Source organism: Muntiacus reevesi, chromosome X (assembly GCF_963930625.1).
Source record: "Muntiacus reevesi chromosome X, mMunRee1.1, whole genome shotgun sequence".
NCBI lineage: Eukaryota > Metazoa > Chordata > Mammalia > Artiodactyla > Cervidae > Muntiacus > Muntiacus reevesi.
Window position 1 is genome coordinate 53,367,998 of NC_089271.1, and position 21,974 is coordinate 53,389,971.

The 21,974-nt window shown below is 41.6% G+C and overlaps 1 protein-coding gene across 1 annotated transcript in view; it reads right to left on the reverse strand.

Moving 5' to 3' along the window:
- DGKK (diacylglycerol kinase kappa) overlaps window positions 1–18,659 on the reverse strand; it is a 173,016-nt gene extending 154,357 nt beyond the window's left edge. The window contains exon 1 of the mRNA XM_065915452.1: window positions 18,144–18,659. Within this exon, the coding sequence (XP_065771524.1) occupies window positions 18,144–18,659 (516 nt within the window). The remainder of the gene's footprint in view (window positions 1–18,143) is intronic.
- Between the last annotated feature and the right edge of the window lie 3,315 nt (window positions 18,660–21,974).

Consider the following 21,974-nt stretch of genomic DNA (forward strand, 5'->3'; position numbering starts at 1 on the left):
AAATGAGTTACAAACCAAATCCTGACAGTATCTCTTCTATCCACTTTTTCTCATACTCATTGCTTTAGGTCCTCAGTATCTCTTGCCTAGATTAATGTCCCTTTCTCTAGCATTTTCCTGGCTAACCCATCCTATATATTGACAGTTTTCTTAAATCTAAAGCTAGTCATGTTACTCTCAATCAGAAGAATTCCATAATTCTCTACTGCTTATGAAATAGAACACACGATTCCTTCATCTGACATTCAAGGCCTTCTGCAATTTAGCTTCCAACTAACTTTTCTAACCTTTCTTCCTGATGCACTAAATGTTTCAAACATATCCAGTCTTTGTGGGATTCTCAGAGTATCACTCTTTCTACTTCTTCCATGTCTATACTCAAGATATTCCCTCTGCCTCCCATCTCTTTCCTATGCTTGCTTATCCTCCTCAATCTTCAGACACAGTTCAGATCTCACTTCCATCAAATAACCTTCCAAGACTGAGTGACTTCCTATATATACTTAGCCCACTTCTTTGTCACTAGTATACCCTAGAGATGTTTGTTGAATTGAAATCACATAACAGCATGTAAACTTTAGGGAAATCATTGCCTAAAGAAGACAGGGAATGAAACAGCTTGAAAAAAAGGTTAAATAGGAGAGCTGGGCAAGAACTTGATGCCAGAGCCTCCTTCTTTATATTCTTCAATGTGCAGCTAAATCTCTATTTATCTCTGTGTGCATGTGTGTGTGTTGTGCATGCATGCATGTGTGTGTGCACACGCCTACCTACCAGGTTGTTCATCTATTGAAGAACATATACTTGGGTATGTTCGTGGGAGTGAATCTACCAGTGTGTATCCATGGATGTATACCTTTCCATGACTGTGCCCCTATAAACTCCTGGTTCAAATCCTTGTCACAGTTTTCTGTTTTAAAATGATGCTCACATCTAGCAGAGTGGCACAGTGGATGTGTGCTGGGTCCATAAAATGTTAAATGTGATATGAAGTAAAATAGGGACTTCTAAAATCAGTTCTGAGCATATAAACCATATAGTTTACAGGCTTCTGGGTGTGCTAAAGGACCTGCTGTATTTAAATGTGAGGAATTAATATCAGGATTAGCCCATAAGACACAATAGGAAAATGTACCATTGCTAAAGATATTTTAGTTTCTCTTGTCAGAAAATTGTCACAAAGCAGTTGACCCTTGAGCAAAATGGATTTGACTGTTCAAGTCCACTTACAGGTAGAATTTTTTCAATAGTAAATACTATAATAGTACACGATTTGTGGTAGGTTAAATCTGCAGATGTAGAATCTTGGATATGGAAGAAGTGCATATAAGGAGGAAGTCCAAATACAGAGGGTCAACTACAAATTATACACAGATTTTTGACTGAGTGGAAAGTTGCTGCTCCTACCCCCAGAGTTGTTCAGAGGGGGGTCAGTTGATTTTGTTAGTGTGAGGCACTTGACTGCCATCTGCAGGAAAACTGTTAGAATAAATATCTGTATCTACCTTTATGATGTCTGCTTTGCGAAAGGCGTCCCTTTAGGCATGGCAGCCTCACATAGTGTGCAACCGGCACAACTTTATGTGGCGATCCTGCCTAGTAGCTAGTCTAGAAATGGTAGAAGTTTTCCACCTCGTTTAATGGAGAGGCTCCCTCTGATTGGAAACAAGATGGCCATTGGAGTTCCCTGCTAAGCAGAGACTCCATGTTCACTTTTTTGATCAGGGCATTTTCAAGGTCAGGGTGCTGATCTGATCAGAGGCATTGGTAAAATAAATTGAGGCTTTTCCTGTAACTAGTAGAAAGCTATTTTGGATAAAACTTGAACTGCCAAGGGAACATCAAAGCTTAATTTTTGCTTCTTATTCCTCACAAGAAAGGGAGAACCTCGGAATAGTCATATTGACATTTACCTTCAAATTCAGGTGCCAGATACAGGAGAAATTTGACACCAAGATAATGAGTCAGGAGCTTTTCAATTGTGGTGAAAAGAATACCATAAATAAATTAAATTCTGATTAACAGTTAAGATGAGTGAAAATCGTGCCAAGTAGTTAAACACAAAACCTTGCTCTATATATGCTATAATATTCTTTAGTGTTGCTATACTTGTGTTTTAATAAATTTGCATTTTTTAAAACAACCTGGCTAGATAACTCATCATTCTCATTTTTATCAGGATTACACATATAACTCAAGACTAGTAATTCAAGTTCACATGATCAATACATGAGTGCTAATAATATACAGGGTCCTTCTGGGTGAGTTAGAAAAAACTTCAGCCTTCTGGGAGGATAGGAGGCAGTCCTGCCTCCCATCACCTATTGGTAATGCACCTGCGTCATTATGTCCAGTTTTTGAGGGGTGAGTATATTAAAACTTACCTGCATACCTAAAGAAAGAAAGTGATGATGGCAAATATCATGGCACATATGCAAATGATATAAAATAAGCCAGCATTTGCATATTTTTATTTTTGAGATATGTATTTTAAATATAATTTTTCACTCAGTCTTTATATTTTCATAAAGTAGTTCAGTCATCATGTATGGAGTGGCATGCAGTATGTTAGGCCCTAAGAGCCTTATCTTTATAGCCTTAATGGGACACAAGCTGATAATCTCAGTTCATGAGAAGCAAATGAGAAGCAGAAGTTTGTACAGGGTGGTGGTACAGGAGTCCAGAAGAAGGGCACCCAACCCAGTTAGGATACCAGTAAAGACTTGCTAGAGAAGACTGCTGAACTGAACTGAGTCAGCCACACATTACTGGCTTCATTTAAGGTCATAAAAGCTAAGCCATAGAAAGATTAAGCAGTTTACTCCTTATTACACAGCTATATAAAGAGGGATCAGGACTAGAACCAATGTGAAGTACTTCCCAATCCAAGAAAGAGTCAAAACTATTGAATGTCTGGTTACAGGGTATCATTTTGATTTATTTCAGAAATAAGTTTTATTTGAGAAAGTTCCATACTTATATGCCTCTTAGTCACATACATATGTTAGAATATTAGAAAAATTCAGGCACACCAAAATAATCCAAACCTGTAGCCTCTTAGGATAGCTAATTAACACCTATGCCGCAGTCCTGGCAATCTCTTGTTCTTAATTTTGTGGTTGCTACAACTTGCAATGCAGGAGACCTGGGTTCGATCCCTGGGTCGGGAAGATCCTCTGGAGAAGGGAATGGCAATCCACCCCAGTATTCTTGCCTGGAGAATCCCATGGACAGAGGAGCCTGGTGGGCTACAGTCCGTGGGTTGCAAAGAGTCAGACACGACTGAGCGACTAACACACACACACACACACACACACACACACACACACACACACACACACACACACACACACACACACACACAGCTTGCTACAGGAAGATGTATTGCATAAAAATGAGGCATTAGCTCTAAATTCCTCGGATACCAACTTTAAGAAACATGAGTCATTCAAATCATTCTGTAAAGTTCTTCCACCACCAAAGGCAGAAGACAAAAGCACTGCTAATTAAATGTGTAATTAGGGTTTATTATAACTAGTATATATTAAAGCCTCATTCACCACTGCTTTGAATTGGTTTTGTCCTGTCTTTATTTGTGCTTAACTGTCCTATTTTATATGTGTTTAATTTTGTAGGATACTTTATATTCTTTTTGGATGCAGGCAGAGTGTGAATTCTAAATAAATAATAACAATAGATTACATTTATGTAGAATGGGCTCTTTTATGTGCTGAATGTGCACATTAAAAAAATTTTTATTGGAGGATAATTGCTTTACAATATTGTTTTCTGTTTACAATATTGGTTTCTGCCATACATCAACATGAATCAGTCAGAGTTAAACATATGTTCCCTCCCTCTTGAGCGTCCCTCCCACCTCCGACTCCATCCCAGCCCTCTAGGTTGTCACAGAGCTCTGGGTTGGACTCCCTGTGTCACATAGCAAATTCCCACTGGCTATCATTACTCAGCTATAAAAAAAAAATGCATTGAGTCACTCCTAATGAGGTGGATGAACCTATTGTATAGAGTAAAGTAAGAGTAGAGCAACCTATTATATAAAGAAAGAAAAAGACAAATATTATATATTAACACGTGCATGGAATCTAGAAAGATGGTACTGATGAACCTATTTGCAGGGCAGCAGTGGAGAGACAGACATAGAGAACAGGCTTGTAGACACAGTGTGGAAAGTACATGGTGGGATGAAATGAGGGAGTAGCATGGAAACATATACATTACCTCAAATGCACATAGTACAGTACCCTGGGGCTCCTTACAAAATCAATGTGTATGATACATCTATACCCATTTTATAGGTCTTGGAACAATTTCACTGTTTTAAATTGTTATATTAGCTTTTATCACCTACCTTTTTTTCATTTTTTAAAAATTTTTCTTCTTTTTTATTTATTTTATTTTCAATTATTTTTATTAGTTGGAGGCTAATTACTTCGCAACATTGCAGTGGGTTTTGTCATACACTGACATGAATCAGCCATGGAGTTACATGTATTCCTCATCCCGATCCCCCCTCCCTACTTTTAGTTCTATCTACAATTTATTTGTGGTGTCCTTAGTCAGGAACACAATCCCCAATAACAAAAATGCTTCTACAAGCAAAGACAGTGTACATTATAACAACCTACTTTATAAGACAGCTGTAACACATTCCTGGGGTGGTGGGGAGGGTGGAACTCTCTAGAATGACCATGTTTCCAGGACAATATTATCTAGTTCCTGGAATATTAGGTCAAATTTTAAACTCTGACTTTCTTCTTTTTATTATACAGCATGTTCCTACATCACCAGCACCCTTGCTAAGAAGCCAGTATTAAACAGGGAGTACAAACTGAAAGATAAAGACCAATACAGTATACTAACGCATATATATGAAATTTAAAAAGATGGTAATGATAACCCTATATGCAAAACAGAAAAAGAGACACAGATGTACAGAAGAGACTTTGGGAATCTGTGGGAGAAGGCGATGGTGGGATGTCCTGAGAGAATAGCATTGAAACAAGTATACTATCAAGTGTGAAATAGACCACCAGCCCAGATTGGATGCAGGAGACAAGTGCTCGGGGCTGGTGCACTGGGAAGATCCTATTAGCTTAAAATAAAGAATTGGGAAGGTAGGTCAGTTACAAATCCAAATTAGCATCGATAAGGACTAATGAAATACTTCTTGCATTTGTGTTAAATATTAGGCTTTCATTTGACTTCATTGAGAAAAACATGAAAAGATTCTACTGCTAGAAAGGTTGTTTAAAACACTGGGCTAGTGTTTTAAAAACACTCCAAAGGTCCCTTTCATGATAGTCTATGGGTCTACAATACTGAAGATAAAAGGTTTCACTGGATTCCCATCATGGTTTCTTATTTTCTCTGTAGAAAATCCCGTGGTATGAAGTAGGAAAAATACTGAAGAGAAAGCACATCAGACTCTTACAAAAGTGGAATGTGGCCAAAGAAGGCCCAAAACAATAGAAAAGGGACACTAGATAATGTAATTATTTTCTTCCATTTTTAGTTTTAGTAGTTTTATTTGGAATTTGGTATACAAGGAAATTAAAAGTTAATGTTTAATTACATGCCTTACCAGCCAACCCTCTGCTTCAGTCATTATTTTACTAATCAACAGCTCTCCAATGGTTGTACCTCATCAGTTGAATGACACACACAATTGTATAAGTTGCCTTCAAAGTTTCAATAGGACTTTCCTCAATCCATGTTATTTTCCACAACATTTCAATCTGTAGTCTACAATTTTATCAAAGTGGCCTTTACTTCTAAATCCATATAACTCACTCTCCTGTCTGTAGACCCTGGCCTCACTTGCCCAATTCAAGCATAATTCTTCTTCAAGCATACTATAATTCTTCAAGCATACCACATTTCTACCTGATATTTTCCACTGTCTCTGCTTAATTTAATTCCATTTTTCTCTAGATTTGAGGAAGATAAGATTTAATTCCACTTTCCTCAAACAACTTCATTCTTTCTCTTAAATTTCTTATATCAAAGTAAATTTGCTAGTAGGCAATCCCTTATGTCTGAATCTAACCCATCCATGAAAAGTTGTTGGAGAGTGAACTTTGGGTAATGGGCAAATTTATTCTATTTTTATCAATTGGAAAAGTCATCGTGCCTTCCCATTCCATTTTCAAAATCCTTAACTGACTTAGTGTTTTCATTCAAACACTCTAAAATACGTATGTAACTGTCCTCCAAATATGTACAATATTGTAAAGCATTTAACATGTGCTTTTTAAATGTAAAGCATTTAACATGTCAATGCATGTGTGCTAAGTTGCTTCAGTCATATCCAACTCATTGCAATCCTGTTGCCTGTAGCCCACCAGGCTCCTCTGTCCATGGGATTCTCCAGGCAAGAATACTGCAGGGGGTTGCCATGGCCTCCTCCAGGAGACCTTACTCACCTGGGATCGAACCCGCATTTCTTACATCTCTGCATTGACAGGTGGGTTATTTACCACTAGCGTCACCCGCAAAGCCCAGAACATCAATATCTAATTATTAACACTTAATGAACTAATTGGCAGATATGTGTAGTTCACAATGATGCTTATGCTGTACTGTACACAAACAAACAAACAAAAAAACCAACAAAGCTGGCTTTCAAGTTGCCTTGGAATGTATATTTTTGATTTGCACCATTAGAAGAAAATAATTTTTCTTCTTTTTAAAAAACTTTTTAAAAACTTTAGTTCTGATAAGGGATGTTGGAAAGGCAAAATATGGCTTTTCCAAGAACTTCTAGACAGAGGACTCACTAGTGAGAAGCAATATAACAGGAAAACCATGAAGAGAGCCACTGAATGTGTGCTTGGGTTCCATGTGAAACCAAAGTGAAGTCAAAAACAAACAAAAATGTCCTGGAGACCTTGCTACCAAGTTGAGTACATTAAAGCAAAGGAGACCATGGTAAACACCAAAATTATCATTTTAATTAGTCTTAACATTAGTCAAGCTGATTAAGGTGAGGGAGAAAGGGACAACAGTATCCAAATTATGGGTAAGAGAAAAGTTATGTTCTACTCAAGTCTGGCAGGAGGGAAATCGTCACAATAAGCATTAACTGAGGTTAGTGAGAAGGGCACCAACTTGTTAATTTTCTGAAATCAATAATCTTGTTTTATAGCCTCATTTACTTTCCTCTCTGCTATTTATGCTTAGCTGTTTTATTAATGCTGCATCACATTTTCCTTTTATACTGCAAGGGAGATGTACAGTGATGTAAGTAAACCATGAAATAGTATGTTAAAGGTAGGTAATAGATGCAAATGACACTTATTAAAGGAAAGTTAACAATCAAGGCAATTCTAAAATAGGATGTGGCAACTACTGTTAGAGTCGGGATTTGGAGGATGATGCTATGATGCTGAAGCCACTTCAGGAGAATGGGAACTCAATTGACAAAGCCCAGGGTTAATGAAAAATTTTCCTGATTTCAAGCATCTCTACTCAGAGCCAAGGAGATGAACAAATTTTACTCAGCAGGTTCCTTTCATTTCCTGTCTCAAGTTGCAAAATCCCAGAAGAGAACATTAGCTGCAGCAGAAAGCAAATGAATGAACATCCAGAATTCTGAGTGTTCTTAGTTGAGTCCTGTGAGCAGTGCTTCTAGCCTCTCCTACTCCTGGAGGCAGGGGCCAAGCTCAGTCCCCATGCTCATCACTTCTTGTTTCAGAAGCACAAGAAACACTTCTTGTTTCCCATCCAAAGCTCTGGGTGGGAGCATCATGCTTACCTCTCAGAATCCCACAGTATCGCGTGCATTGCCTTGTGTTGCTATGAGGGGAACAAGGCAATGGGAATCCCTGTCCTCAGGGGCCAATATCTCTCTTACAGGCTCTTTAAAAGCAAAAGACTTAAACAGCAAATACTCGTAACACTTTGGAAGATGAGAATCTCTAAGTGCTACAGACAAGGCTGAAGATTCTGATCTTAATACTGCATTGTTATTGCTTAGTTACTAAGTCGTGTCCAACTCTTGTCACACCATGGACTGTAACCCATCAGGGTCCTCTGTCCATGGGATCTCCCAGGCAAGAATGCTGGAGTGGATTGCCATTCCCTTCTCCAGGGGATATTCCAGATCCAGGGATGGAACCCACATCTCCTGCAATGGCAGGCCGGTTCTTAACCACTTATCCACCCAATACTGCATTACATTTGCCTTTTAAATTACTGATTCAACCTTGGTTGGATTGTACACATTTTGTTAACTCTCTTAATTTTCTATATGGGGTTAATGAAAGCTGGATAACTTGAATAGTCTATCTCCTAATAATTGCTGATAATGTCCTCACACATAGGTATTTCCCTTCTGGGTAGGAGGTACACAGAAAAGCATGATTCTGTAATTTTGTGTTAAAGAGACAAAGCCATGAGTACGTTTTTGCATATGGCTAAAAAAATAGTCTCAGAAACTTAGATTTTCCTTTTGGAAATTTAACAGTGAGTCTCCCCTAAACTCAAGTCACAAACTTAGCTGGCAAATGAAATCTAGATGACCAAGTAAATGTGAGTTCAGTCTGCTATTTATATATGAGACATTTTGTTTGTGTAGAGACAACAATTGTGTATACATAAAATGTATACTCTCATTGCTTTATACCTCAAATACATCCCTTAATAGTTATGTTTCAAGCACATGTTTAGCAAGCATATCATACAGGTAGATACATTCTAAGCTAAAATTAATTAGTGCTTATGGGCCGGGAAGATCCCCTGGAGAAGGGAATGGCTACCCACTCTAGTATTCTTCCCTGGAGAATTCCATGGACAGAGAAGTTTGGCGGGCTACAGACCATGGGGTCACAAAGAATCAGACATGACTGAGTGACTAACACTTTCACTTTTTTTCACTTTCAAATACAGTGTAGAACAATGCACATGATCTAATGATTAAGTGAGGGAGGTGACTGGGGTAGGAGGAAGCTTGAGACATAATTGTACATTCCCTAACATCTTACTATTGTAGACTATAAGCATATATTCAGAGAAAATAAATGGGAAAAATATATGAGCACTTATCTCTTGATTGGTCAGTTGCTATATAATTTTTATTTACTTTTTGGAAACTTTCATGATTTTCCACATTCCATGAAATTAGTATATATTTCATTATTTTATTGAGTCACATTTTTGTTTAAGAAGAGGTATGCTGAAAGAATTGACTGAGTGAATGCCTTGGTAAAGCAAGCTGGGAAAGCAAATAATCACTCCCTGTACATCTGTTTTGGTAACTGGATCCCTCATTTACTAGTGTTGCTTCAAGGAAATCTCATCTATGTGATTTTGCCCACCATGGATTCCTCAGTGCTAAGCAAGTAGGGACACAAAGGAGGCACTCAGTGTAATTAAAGTTTTTTTAAACCCTTTAAAAAACTGAAGTATAGTTAGTTTACAATGTGTTAGTTTCAGGTGTACAACAAAGTGATTCAGTTATATATATATATATTACACATACCTATTCTTTTTCAGCTTATTTTCCATTATAGGTTATTACAAGATCTTGAATATAGTTCCCTGTGCTATACAGCAGGACCTTCAATTTAATTTTTAAATAAGTAAATGAAGTTAAAAACCACTACAATATTGTAAAGTAATTAGCCTCCAACTAATAAAAATAATTGGGAAAAAAATTTGGAAAACATTGAGTCTTATTCTCTGCTTATAAACCTGACTTGGAAATTGTATGTATTTGTAAGAGCCAAGTCCTTTATCACTCTACAAGAACAGACATTTAAGTGAGCACATGATTAGACAACCACAGTCAGAACACCATTATTGAACTGGCTAAGCTCCTTCTTAGCTAGGTAGGGGCGTGTATCTAATTTGAAAATTAGTAGTAAGAATGTCATTGCTTTAAGTTTATCATCAGCTCTTGAAGTGCTATAGTATTAGAGAGGCATAACAATACAGCTAATTCCCAAATTATTTCTGTTTGGTTTGAAAAAGAAGTATATGATTTTTTCCTCAGAAGGTTTTCCTTATTAATTCTGTTTTCCATGGACAGGATTTGCCTTTCCTGAGTGTACACCCTGACTGATGGATGGGAGAGGTTAACCAGAAATGGGCCGGGGGGCAGAGAGAAGCCAGCCTGGAATTAAACACTGACTACACTTCAGCCTACTTGGTGGTTCAATGGTAAAGAATTTGGCTGCCAATGCAGGAGGCATGGGTTCCATCTCTGGATCAGGAAGATCCCCTGGAGAAGGAAATGGTAACCCACTCCAGTATTCTTGGCTGGAGAATCCCATGGACAGAGGAGCCTGGTGGGCTACAGTCCATGGGGTGGCAAAGAGTCGGACACGACTTAGCAAGTAAACAACAACAAACTCTTCAGCCTCATGTTCTGAATTTAAGGTTCACTGGTGTGTGTGCCATGCCTGCTAACTCACTTCAGTCGTGTCCAACTCTTTGCAACCCTGTGGGCCTTAGCTCACCAGGCTCCTCTGCATATGGGATTCTCCAGGCAAGAATACTGGAGCAGTTTGCAATGCTCTCCTCCAGGGATCTTGCTCTCCTCCAGGGGTTCTTCCTGACCCAGGGATCGAACCCACATCTCTTAGGCCTCCGGCATTGGTAGGCAGGTTCTCTACCAATAGTGCCACCTGGGAAGCCCTAGGTTCACTGGTTCTAGAATGATATAACCTTTTCTTTGTGTAATAATTTCTAGTCTTTAGAGTGGGGTGGGTAGAGAGGGTACTTTTTCTTAAAAGACTGGTCTTTTTCTCATTTTTGCTCTTTCTTTAAAAAATTTCTTTCGGGGAATAAAGTTCAAGGCTGTTGGTGAGATTATGGTCAATTTGCCTTAGGTTAGGAGGGTTTCTCTTCTTTTCCTCTTAAATTTCTTTTTTTCCAAACCCTTTTGAGTGCAGAGAGGAATCATTATTGATTTTAGTGAAGTTGAGGGTATCTTTTATGATGGAAAATTTTTTCTTTAGAGGGAGCACCTCTCTTTAGATTTGGAGGACTTCCATTTTTTTTTTAAACAGGTATTGTGGACAGGAGCTCTAAGGGCCACTGGCTTTAATGAGATTGAGGAGCCCTTCTCAGGAGGATTTCTCTTTCTTTCTTTAAAATAAGTAATCTATTTGGAAGAAGTAAGATTGAGAACATTTGTCTTTGAAAGAATTTATTATTTTCCTTTTAATAAAAAAACATATTTGAAGGCTGGAAGATAGATAAGGTACTGGGGTTCCAGTGAGACTGGGTGCATCTCCCTTTGAAGAAGCTTTAGAAAGAGATTTTGTGTTTATTTCTCTTTTTTATGGGAGGTGGGGTGGGTTGATTATCAGAAATAACATTCATTATTTTCAATAAGGCATTGGTTCACCTCCTCTATGAATTTCTTCCTTTAAAAAATTACTCCTTAATTTATTTTCTTCCTCCTCCTCTTCCATTCTTCCCTCCTTTCTACCCTTCCTTTTCCCCTCCCATCCTTTCTCTCCCTTTCCTCCTCCTCTTCTCCCACCTTCCTCATTCTCTTTCTTTCTTTCTTTGGAGAAAAAGTGTTCAGGGACTTTGGTGAGTTTGGGAGCTTCATCATTCCCTAAAAAGGAGATTTCTCTTTTAAAATGTTATATTATTTTCTTTCTTCTTTCTCCTCTAATTCTAAATGCATTACTTGTTTTGAGAAAAGGGAAATTTATGGAGACTGGGGACATCTTTCCTTAAGAGGACTTTATTGGTCTTGTTTCTGTTTCTCTCTTACCTTTCCAAGTTAAAAATTTCTTATATTAAAAATGAAGCTTTGAAAAAAAAAATGAAGCTTTGGGGTTTGGATGAATTCAGGTCACCTCTCACTAGAAGGATTTCCTTTTCTTTTTTTCTTCTTTTTAAAAATTGTTTGCATTTGTTTTCATTGTGTTTTGACAGAAAAGTTCATGTGTCTTTGTGAGATTGGAACTTCTTTTTAAGAGGATTTTGTATTCATTTCTTTGATATTATCCTATCCACCGACACACATGTATTTCCATCATTAATTTTCTTTTATATCTTAAAAATCCTAAAGAAATTGTAGTTTGAAATAATATTCATGTGCTTGGTGAGGATGGAGCATCTCCCCTTATTTATTTATTTGTTTTTCTCCCTTTCATGGGAATTAAACATTCAGCAGATTTGGTAAGATCAGGAACCTTATCCTTTAATATTTCTTTCTTTATTAAGTTAAAATGTTTGCATGTATCTGGGTGGAGGAGTTCATAACTTTCATTGATTTTGATGATTTTGAAAGTATATGCCCTTGAAGAGATTTCCCCTTTTGTTTTTTTCAAAAGAAAAAAAAAATGGAAGAGAATAAAATTTATTTTTCTTGGTGAGGTTGGAGGGCGTTAAGAGGATCCTCTCTTTTAAAATTTCTTTTTTTTTTTAAATTTCTTCATTTGTTTGCTTATTTGTGGGAAGGTGGTAGGTTTATTATCACATAGTTGGAGGAACAATCTCTTATCTTTTTAATTAAGATATAATTCACATACCATAAAATTCACAATTTTACAGCATACAAGTCAGTGGTTTTTAGTATATTCACAAGCTGTGCAAACATCATGCTTGTGCTCATCATGTCCGACTTTGGACTATAGCCCACAGACTTCTCTGTCCATGGGATTTTTCAGGCAAGAATACTGGAGTGGGTTGCCATTTCCTCCTCCAGGGGATCTTCCTGACCCAGGGATGGAACCTGCATCTTCTGTGTCTCCTGTATTGCAGGTAGATTCTTTACCACTGAGCCACTGGGGAAGCCCCACCCAGACATCACCATTGCCTAATTTCAGAACATTTTTATTGTCCTCCAAAGAAACCCTATACCTTTTAGCTATCACCCACACATTCCCTACCCCCCTTCAGTTCCTGGCAACCACTAAACTACTTTCTGTCTCTAAGGATTTGCTTATTTTGGACATCCTGTATAATTGGAAGAGATGACTGTAGGGAGCTTTGATGAGGTTGGAGGACATCAACTTACTTTTGCCCCCATTGGTTTTGTGAGAGACTGGGCATGGGCCATGAGGTGCAAATAAAGTTTATAAATTTCAAGAAAATTTTAGGGTGAAAAATACTGTTTACCTTGAGATGATTTCTCATTCTTTCATTTTTTTCATTAATTATTTTCTCTTGGGGACATGTTTCATGGGCTTTGTTGAGGGAGAGGAGCTCATCCCTTTAGAATTTCTTTTTTTTCCTTAAAATAATTTTCAGGGGAGTTTCATTATCTGGGGTCATTGTCCCTTTCTTTTTTTAAAAATTTGTAAATTTGTTTCTTCTATTTTGAGAATAAGGTTTATTTGCTTTGGTGAGGGTGGGGGCATCTCCCTTTCGGAATGGTTGCTTTCTTTTTTAAATGCTTTAAGTTTTTTTTTCCCCCACTTAGAGGATTATAGTAGGCAGGCTTTGGAAAGATTGGGAACCATATCCCTAGCAGAATTTCTATTTATATTCTTTCCAGAAAAAAAGGCGGGCTTCTTTGGGAGTAATAGGCTCAGGGTCTTGTGCCTCTTCTCCTTCCTTCTCAGGCTCCTGTTCTATGATGGTCTCCTCTGGGAGCATCACACAGGGAAGAGCAATCACTACTTTGGGAAAAAAAAATCAAGGCTAATGGAATGTCAGCTTAAAAGTTTTTCTTAAATGAGCATCCTGTGTGTCACAGAAAGGCATATGTTGGATTTTTAAAAAATCTGTAATAGATAAATTGATAGTTACACCCTATTAGCTGTCACTGGAGAAGGAAATGGCAACCACTCTAGTTTTCTTGCTTGGAGAATCTCATGGACAGAGGAGCATGGTGGGCTATGCCCGTGGGGATCACAAAGAGTCAGACACCACTGAAGCGACTTAGCACGCATGCACTCATTAGGTATCACATTCTATTCTTGCTCTCTCCCACCCTGCTGCCTTCTTCAGGGTAATAAAAGAGTTAATAATCCAGAGGAAAGCATTCTACAAACTGTAGAGTACCATACTAGCAGTAGGCATTATATAATCCTTGTTATAATGCCCCTGAATGCTTTCCTGGCCTCTGTGGATTTTTCCCCTTTCCCTGGAAGCACTTTGGGTAACTGATGGCTCAGCCGTTCCTGTGCCTTTTAGGCTGCAGATCCGCAGAAGCCCCAGTTGGAGATTTTAATAAACACATAAGAACTGTATTCTCAGAAAAGAAAGACCACTGGCCAAATATCTCATTATCTTTTTTAGAACATCCTGCAGCAAATGCTCAGGCACTCTCAGAATATACCAAATATATCATATGGTGTCATCAAAACCTGGCAAGGAGGGGGAAAGAGCCTAAGAGGAAAGAAAGTAATTTCATCCTGACCTTCAACAGGTTAAACATTCGAATCTACAATCCTGAAGCTGTTTACAGTCACTGCAGATATTCTGTTCATTTAGGGAAAAAAATGTATTACCCCTGAAATCAACAACATCATTAGTCTGCTGCTGCTGAGACTGCAGGGAATAAGGACACTTTCCAAATCAGTTTTTTAATTGTTAGTAATTTGCTTCTTAATTATGATTTTAACATTCATTCTGAAAATGGAAAGATTGACTGCATTTCCCCAAGGGCTATATATTCCAGGCTATTTAAATAAGCATTTACTTATCCCTCTGAAACAAGTGAGAATGCGTTTTTTATTCATTCACAGAAGCAGTCTCTACGTCATTGCTGAAAATGGAGTTGATAGGTTTCAAGCTTCAGCAAGTGTTTATTGAGCAAAAATAGTAAGGGCTGAATTGTATTGGGCACTGGGAAGGAGAAATGGTATCTACCTTTGAGAAGCTTGGTCATAGGTAAGATAATAAAGCATTCTAGCAAGAATTCCCGGGTGTCATATAAGCAAATGCCTGCTGCTTTGCAAGAAAATGTGTGCAAAAATACCAAGAAACTGTTCTGTTATGGTTTGGGATATAATGGTAACTGCTGTGTAGTCATTAGGAGTGAAGGATACAGAGGCCCCTCTCCATCCTAGAAATAAAAGCCACAAAAGTGTATTTCGTCGGTCACCTGTGTGGTGTGATTATAATTTCATAGCTGATCAAACCCAATGAATAAAAATACAAATGGTCTTTCTTCAACCACAGCTGAGGGAAAGGAAGTAAATATGGATCACATATAGGCAAACCCCCGCCCCGCCCAAGAGAGTTATAACATTGTTAAAGAACCAATTCACACGTCTTTACTTACACTTGCTGCCACCAGGTGGGAGACCATGGCTCATTTCCTGGAAATTAAACCATTTCAGAAAGGAAGGAAATAGATTTGGTTCACAGACTGTTATTCTGGTAGCTATTTGGAAAGAAAATATGAGCCCTCTTTTCTCTGTCTCTACCCTTATGCTTGTCATAGATTTGCAACCAGCAGATTCTGAAACTCCCAAAGAGAGAAGACCACACACTGGAAGACTTTTTTTAGTGCAGTACTGGTCAGCAAAGTTATCTGGGAGAAATTTGCAGTCACATTCAAAGCCTTGGTTTCACTCATTTTATCCTTTGATTTATCAGGCTAGCTTCATGCTACTGGTACTGACTGTGCCTTACCATGTAGGATTTCATTCTATAATGAGAGCTATATATTGTTTTGATCTCTAAGATTTTGTGTGTGTGTATATATATACATATATGTGTGTATATGTATGTGTGTGTGTGTGTATATGTGTGTGTGTGTGTGTGTGTGTGTGTCATTCCCCAAGCTTGCCTCAAGAAGGCAGTGTCTGAGAACAATGCAACAAAACCTTAGATAAGATGGCAGCCTGTTTGCCTTGAATGTTAAAATGCAAGTCAGCTAATTATGGGTGCTATTTGCCTGAGGAGAATGCAGCAGAGAATGGTCCTATCGCTGAAGATCATATGTTCTCATCTGCACCAGGGAGCAATTGCATAGCAACACCTAGACTGTTGGAGAAGTGTTTGCTCCTGGCAGTTTTAGCATTACCCAGATTTTTGCATCCTTCAAAACACTCTATGGTTTGTGTGTATGGCCCTTTTCACAGATGGGAAGAAACTCACTCTACAAGGTAAGTGACTGAACAAAAAGACCAGCTCTACTTGGCAAAATCAAAATGGAGGGAGGTGGTCATAGTCACCTGCCGAGATGGCCAAATACCTGTGGGTCAGCTGGCTAGCACGCCTGAATGGACACTGTGCCGAGGAAGTTAACCTTGTTCCCCTACCTTGATGCTCCTTATCTGTCTGGCAATAGAAATTTTCTTGTCAAACTGGTGAGAGATGCTTTCCCTCTGTCACAGGGCTCATCCCTGGAGCTCCCGACCTTCAGTCAGTCTTTCAGAGGCCAAAGAGGCCATACATTCACTGACCATCCTGGGAATTAAACCCTCGGGTGTCAGTTTCTAAGTCCTGCTGTTGGAATCTCAAGAAGGCCACAAGTCAGGTCAGCCTTATTGGTCTCCTTCTTATCAGCTTTATGCAAACTCTTCCAAAAAGACAAGAGCAAGCACCTGGTTAGGGTGACCTCCCAGGTCCAGCTGTCCTAGAGATCACTGCAGGGAAGGGCTGCAGGAGGAAATGGTGGGGCGTGGAGATCCACCCTCTGTGAAAGCGGGATTGTTGGATTTTTTTTAAAATCTTAATCTCCTGCAGTTCTGTTTTCTTTCTTTTGAAACCTGTGCACTTTTTTCCCATGTGAAACTTTTCCCTTCATTGTCCCTCTTTTTTGAAAACTCAAGCCTCTCTATTCATAACTCAGGAAGCAACCAGTGCTTCCATTTCCATTTGGAGATGACAACCTCTGTTCCCCATTCCCCTCCATTCTACAAGTGTGCGGTCCAGAGTGACAGGATTCTGAGCCTTGTCCCTATGCCCTGCTAAGCAGCAGGTTGGTGTGATGTGTTGTTTCTGTGTTTTGTGTTGTTTTTCTTTGGGGCGAAGCTCAATGAAGGTGTATGTATACATTATTATGATTTTCACAATCTTGGTGAACGAAGTTCAGGAAAACGAAGAGTAGGGGGAGCACAAAGAAAGCGTGAGAGAGAGACTCCTGAAGATCAGACGCGGTTTTCGGGGTTTCAAGGTCCAAGGAAAGACCGAAAACCTTCTTTCTTCCCCCCTCCCCCCTTGGCGGGAGGATCCCGGTGAAGTGCAACATTTACAAACGCGTCTCTGAAGACTGGAAGAGAGGAGGGTTCCCATTCACACGCTCTCAAATATCAACTCCGATTTTCCTGTCTTTCTTTTTTTTTTTTTTTTTAATATTATTTTATTAGTTGGACGCCAATCACTTCACAACATTTCAGTGGGTTTTGTCATACATTGACATGAATCAGCCATATAGTTACACGTATTCCTGTCTTTCAACCGGGACTTCTGTACCGTTCCAACTGGCAGCAGTGCGGGATGCCAGTCGCCCGCTTGTGACGCGGCCCATCAATGTAACGCTGTGTTTGCACCTACCTGCCGGGAAATCCTGCGAACAGATGGAATGGTGGCTTCGACGCACGCATGCTCTCCCAGTCCTCTCGGGCGAACCCTGCCCTTCCCCTGCAGTGCGCGTGGGCGCCGCCCAACCCCTAATCCCCACCCGAATCGGGTACCAGCGCCCAGCGGGCAACAGAGACTCCGGGCCCTTCCCTGGAGCGCTGCCAGTCGCGCCCAAGCTGAGGACTCCCTCCCCAGTGGCAGGGAGGGGGGTCAAGCAGACGACTGCGGCTCCACAGCTTGGGCCTCTGCGGCAGTGACCGCGGCTAATAGGTGTATCCCACCGCCCCCACTCAATCCCATGCCTGGGTACCGTGGACCTGCCGCTAACACCTCTCTAGGTCTCTTTCGCTCCCTGGGTCGTCTTCCTCTTCTTTTTCAAGATATAGGCGCTCACCGCACTGTCCCTTCTCATAGGGAACACTGCTCTGACTCCCAACCGGTGCTATCACCCCCGTTTCTAGCACCCCGCAGCCCACTCTCACTTCCACATGTTGCTTCCCGCCTCCCAACCGCTTCCCTCTCCCCTGGGCTCCCACATCCCCGCATCTTTCCGAGCATCTTTGCTAGTCCGTGGCAACCAAATGGGATGCTCAGGGTGCCCAGAGTCCCGAAAGCAGGATAGCCATACGGCCTCGCCTGGCTTCGAGCCCTCCCGCCCCAGAGGGTCTTTTTCTTACCTTTATACTGGACAGTGGCGCTGGCACTGGTGTTCGCGGTGTTGGCGAGGTCCTTAGACCCTTCTCTGGAGCGACCACCGGACACTGCAATAAATGTGGTGCTGGGCTCTGCTCCAGACGGGACACTTGAGCCGGCTCAGGGCAGGACTCTGTGGCTGGTTCTCTGGCTGGTACTGGGGCCGGCTCGGGGGCCGGTTCTACGGCTGGTACTGTGATCGGCTCAGGGGCTGGATCTGGGGCTGGTTCTCTATCTGGTTCTGGGATCGGTTCTGTGTCTAGTTCTGACGCTGGTTCTGGGGTCGCCGCCGGACCAGGTTCTGGAGCAAGCTCTGGACAGAACTGCGGTGCCGGTTCCGGCGAAGGCGCGCGGAGCAGCCGAGGAGCCCGCGCCGGCGGCGACAGCAGGAGCGGCGGCTGCGGCGGCGGCCACGGCGGCGGCAGCTCCGGAGATTCCGCGGGCTGCTCTCCATCCTGAGGCGGGGCAGTGCCCTGGGCCGCGGCAGATCTGCGCTCCATGGCCGCACACCGCCTCAGGTCCGGGCAGCGGGCGCCCTTGAATTCGGAGAACTAAAGTACCCTCGGGCGCCCCGCCCACCCCAGTTCAGCAACCCCTTTCAAGGTGCCAAACTTTCCCCCGCCCCGCTCCATGGCTGGCTCCGCTCTGAGGTCTAACCGGGGGATGCTCGGCGTCTCCCAGTGCTGGAACACGCCCCTCGGTGAGCGCACACCTCTTCGTAAGCAGCCACGGGCCGGATGGGCGGGAAGCAGAGGGGCTTGAGAACGCGGACTGGACAGAGCGCTTGATGACCTCCTAGCGACGCGCGGGAGGGGAGGGGGGAAGACAAAAAGGGGAGGGGGAGTGGGGAGGCGTTGAGAGGGGGGTGTTGGAGCCCCGCTGTGTTTAACCCTTTAGTGACGCAAATGCAACAAAAATAAAAAAAATAAAAAGCTAGACGCGAACTTGAGGGTCTTTGCAATCCCCCTTACCACCCAGCTGTGAGCTGCTGCTCAGGTCGGCTTCCATCCTGTGTCTGCTCTCTCACCTCAGCAGCAGGTGAACCGAGCCTCGGACCAACCTCTTGCCCCCCTCTCCAAGCCTCTGTGGGCAAGTAATCCTTTTTTTTTCTAAGCAGGGAAAAGAAATTAGGTGGCATGGGATTGGGGGTGTGTGTATCTCTGTGTGTCTCTGTGTTTGTGTTCAGTCTTTGGGGCCGAAGTAAAATGGGTGTGTGTGTGTGTGTGTGTGTGTGTGTGGTGTCAATCTTTTGCATTGAAGTAAAATTTGTCCCCCACCTCAGTGTTTGCATTTCTGACCTTTGCCAGATCCGAGAGGTTTACCGTAGGGTACAAGGTTTGGGGGTGCTTCGGGAAACGTGTGTTATGAAGCTGGGCGAGAGCCCTGGCTTTCCGCAGCCCGCGGATGTAGCCCAAGAACCAGGCAAGAGTGCCCGGGTAGCGGCGGCTCGGTTGTGCTCTCCTGAGCTGAGGCTGCCCGGGGATCCGCAGCGATCCGCCGGGCGTCTGTCTGGCTCGCCTTTACGGTAGGAGACTGCCTTTTGCTTTTAGCTGGACTTGTCAGGTTTCAGGAGGACTTTTTACTGAACTTGTTAATGTGTGTGTGCATCTTGGGCTGAGGAAATTCACTGCAACACCCACACCTTTTTCACCTCCCGATACCTCGGAAGCATACTCTTGCAAAAAGAGCGGCCGGTGCCTGCCGCATCACCCTTCCCACCACATCTGGAGACTTTAGAAGCTCTCTCGATCGTTAGTCATGTACATGTTCACGTACATACAAACTATCACCTCAGTCAGAGCTAGACTTTAGATGCTAATATACTGCAAAATTGCAATTAAAAATTGAGAAGACCATTCGTTAAGTCACTGCTCTGTGGGAGTGGGGGAAGGAGCACCTATAAACCTAATTTGAAATATGAAAAGTGAATTTATCTCTGACACACATAATGCTGCTGTTGTGGATGGCAGCCCTTCTTTTGCAGCCCCTCCTTTCCCCGTTTCCTCCCAGACCATATCCTCCACTAATCCATCTTCTTTTGCCAGCTGACAGTGACCCACCCGGAATTTTCTAGAATCTGCAACATTTTTCTGTTTCCCACACCACATCCCAGCACTAACTATTAATAATATTTGCTTTATTATTATTATTAACACCTCAGAAGACAGTCTCCCCTAGCCCCCTCCAAAGACCAGAATCTCTGATGAGAGCTGCTTTTCCCAGATCCTCACTGCAGCATCCCAGCCTCAGCCCACTCTTCTGGAGAATGGTTACACTGGCAGCTACTAAGCTAGTACAGGGACCATCCTTAACCTCTGGGGCTGGAGAAGTCCAGGGAAGGTGAACCTTGTCTATCAAGTTCTTCACTGATGGCAGAACTCCTCCCAGTAAACCCACACAGAGAGTTCATCTTCTTCATCCTCCTTGGGGTTTTCTTCCTCTCTTCTATCCCTTACTCAAGCAGCCAAGCTGCTTTTACCCCTAAGGGTTCAGGACTGAACATACAGATGCCAGACCTGACCAGCCAGTAAGCCTATGCTTGGAGCTCACTTCTTGGGCTTTTAGGCTTTGGTGAAATCTCTAACCTTAGAAAGGGCCATTATCTCACATTTAAATCTTATTTTCACTAGGCCCTGGCATATTAGTAGAGCTGAAGGCAGAGGAGTCACTGAGTAGAATGACCTCTTGGGTTAGAGAGTGATGGGGTGCAGTTTGGCATAGACCAGGTGTCATCAAGCAGGGCACCACCAGGGGAAAACTTGGAGCTATTGCTTTATATATGTTAATTGATACTCTTGTCTATTCTTCTATACTTAATCACAAGGAGTCCAAAATGTATGATGTAAACTCTCGCTGCAAGGTTAGGTTGAGGATGAATGTTAAAACAGTTGTCTGTGTGTGATTTTTGCTCCATTAGGGTGTGTTACTGGAGATATATTGGCTAGATTGTATTATGACTAATTTAATAGAAAGTTATCAGCACATCAGCAGCTGCCTTATTGCCGTTACAGCAGCGTTTTGTTTTGCTTTTTATTCTCTCCTTATCTCAGTGTTGAATGCAGTGATTTGCATGGGACCATGGTTTGCAGGGGTTTGGGGCGGAGGAGAGAAGGGGAGGATGGTTAGAATGGATTGATAGGTGCCTGAGTTAGGGAGACACTTTTGCTGTATCTTATCTATACCTTTCTTTCCCCCATAGTCTACTGGTCTCTTAGAGAGAAAGTTTTACTTGGATGCTTGTGTATTTTCTTTAAAACGTAACCCAGGGCCGAGGCCATAGTAAGGATTCAGGAAATGTCTGCTAAATGGATGTGCAGCTTACCAGTTAGGTTGTCTTTCTTTTCTGAATTGCTTCTAAAAAGTATTTGATATTCCAGATGATTGATGATCTCCTAAGAGGCTCTTTTCTAATTCAACAATACTGACAGAAGGGCCAAGAGCTACATAAGAGTAAGAATGATGACCATCTCCACAGAGGCTTGAGTGGACATGATTCTGTGTGTCCCAGGGCAGACATGGTCCCTCAGCTTGGACTTTTGGGCATATTATATATGTTACCCAATTGGGCAGGATGAAGGATTGATCAGTATGGTGGGCTCATACCTTTGGGTATGCAATATGCTACCTCACCCCCACCCCTAGCATTTATCCCACTTCCACACAAAATAAAGTCAATCCAAGTCAGAACAGAGATCTTTGATTTCAGGCTTGTTAGAAATTCTGGAGAGGCAAAGTAGAGAAAACCCAAGAAATGTGGCCAAATTAAAGCTCATAATACTCCTTTTTTCATTTTCTTTTCACTATTGAGTGAGAGT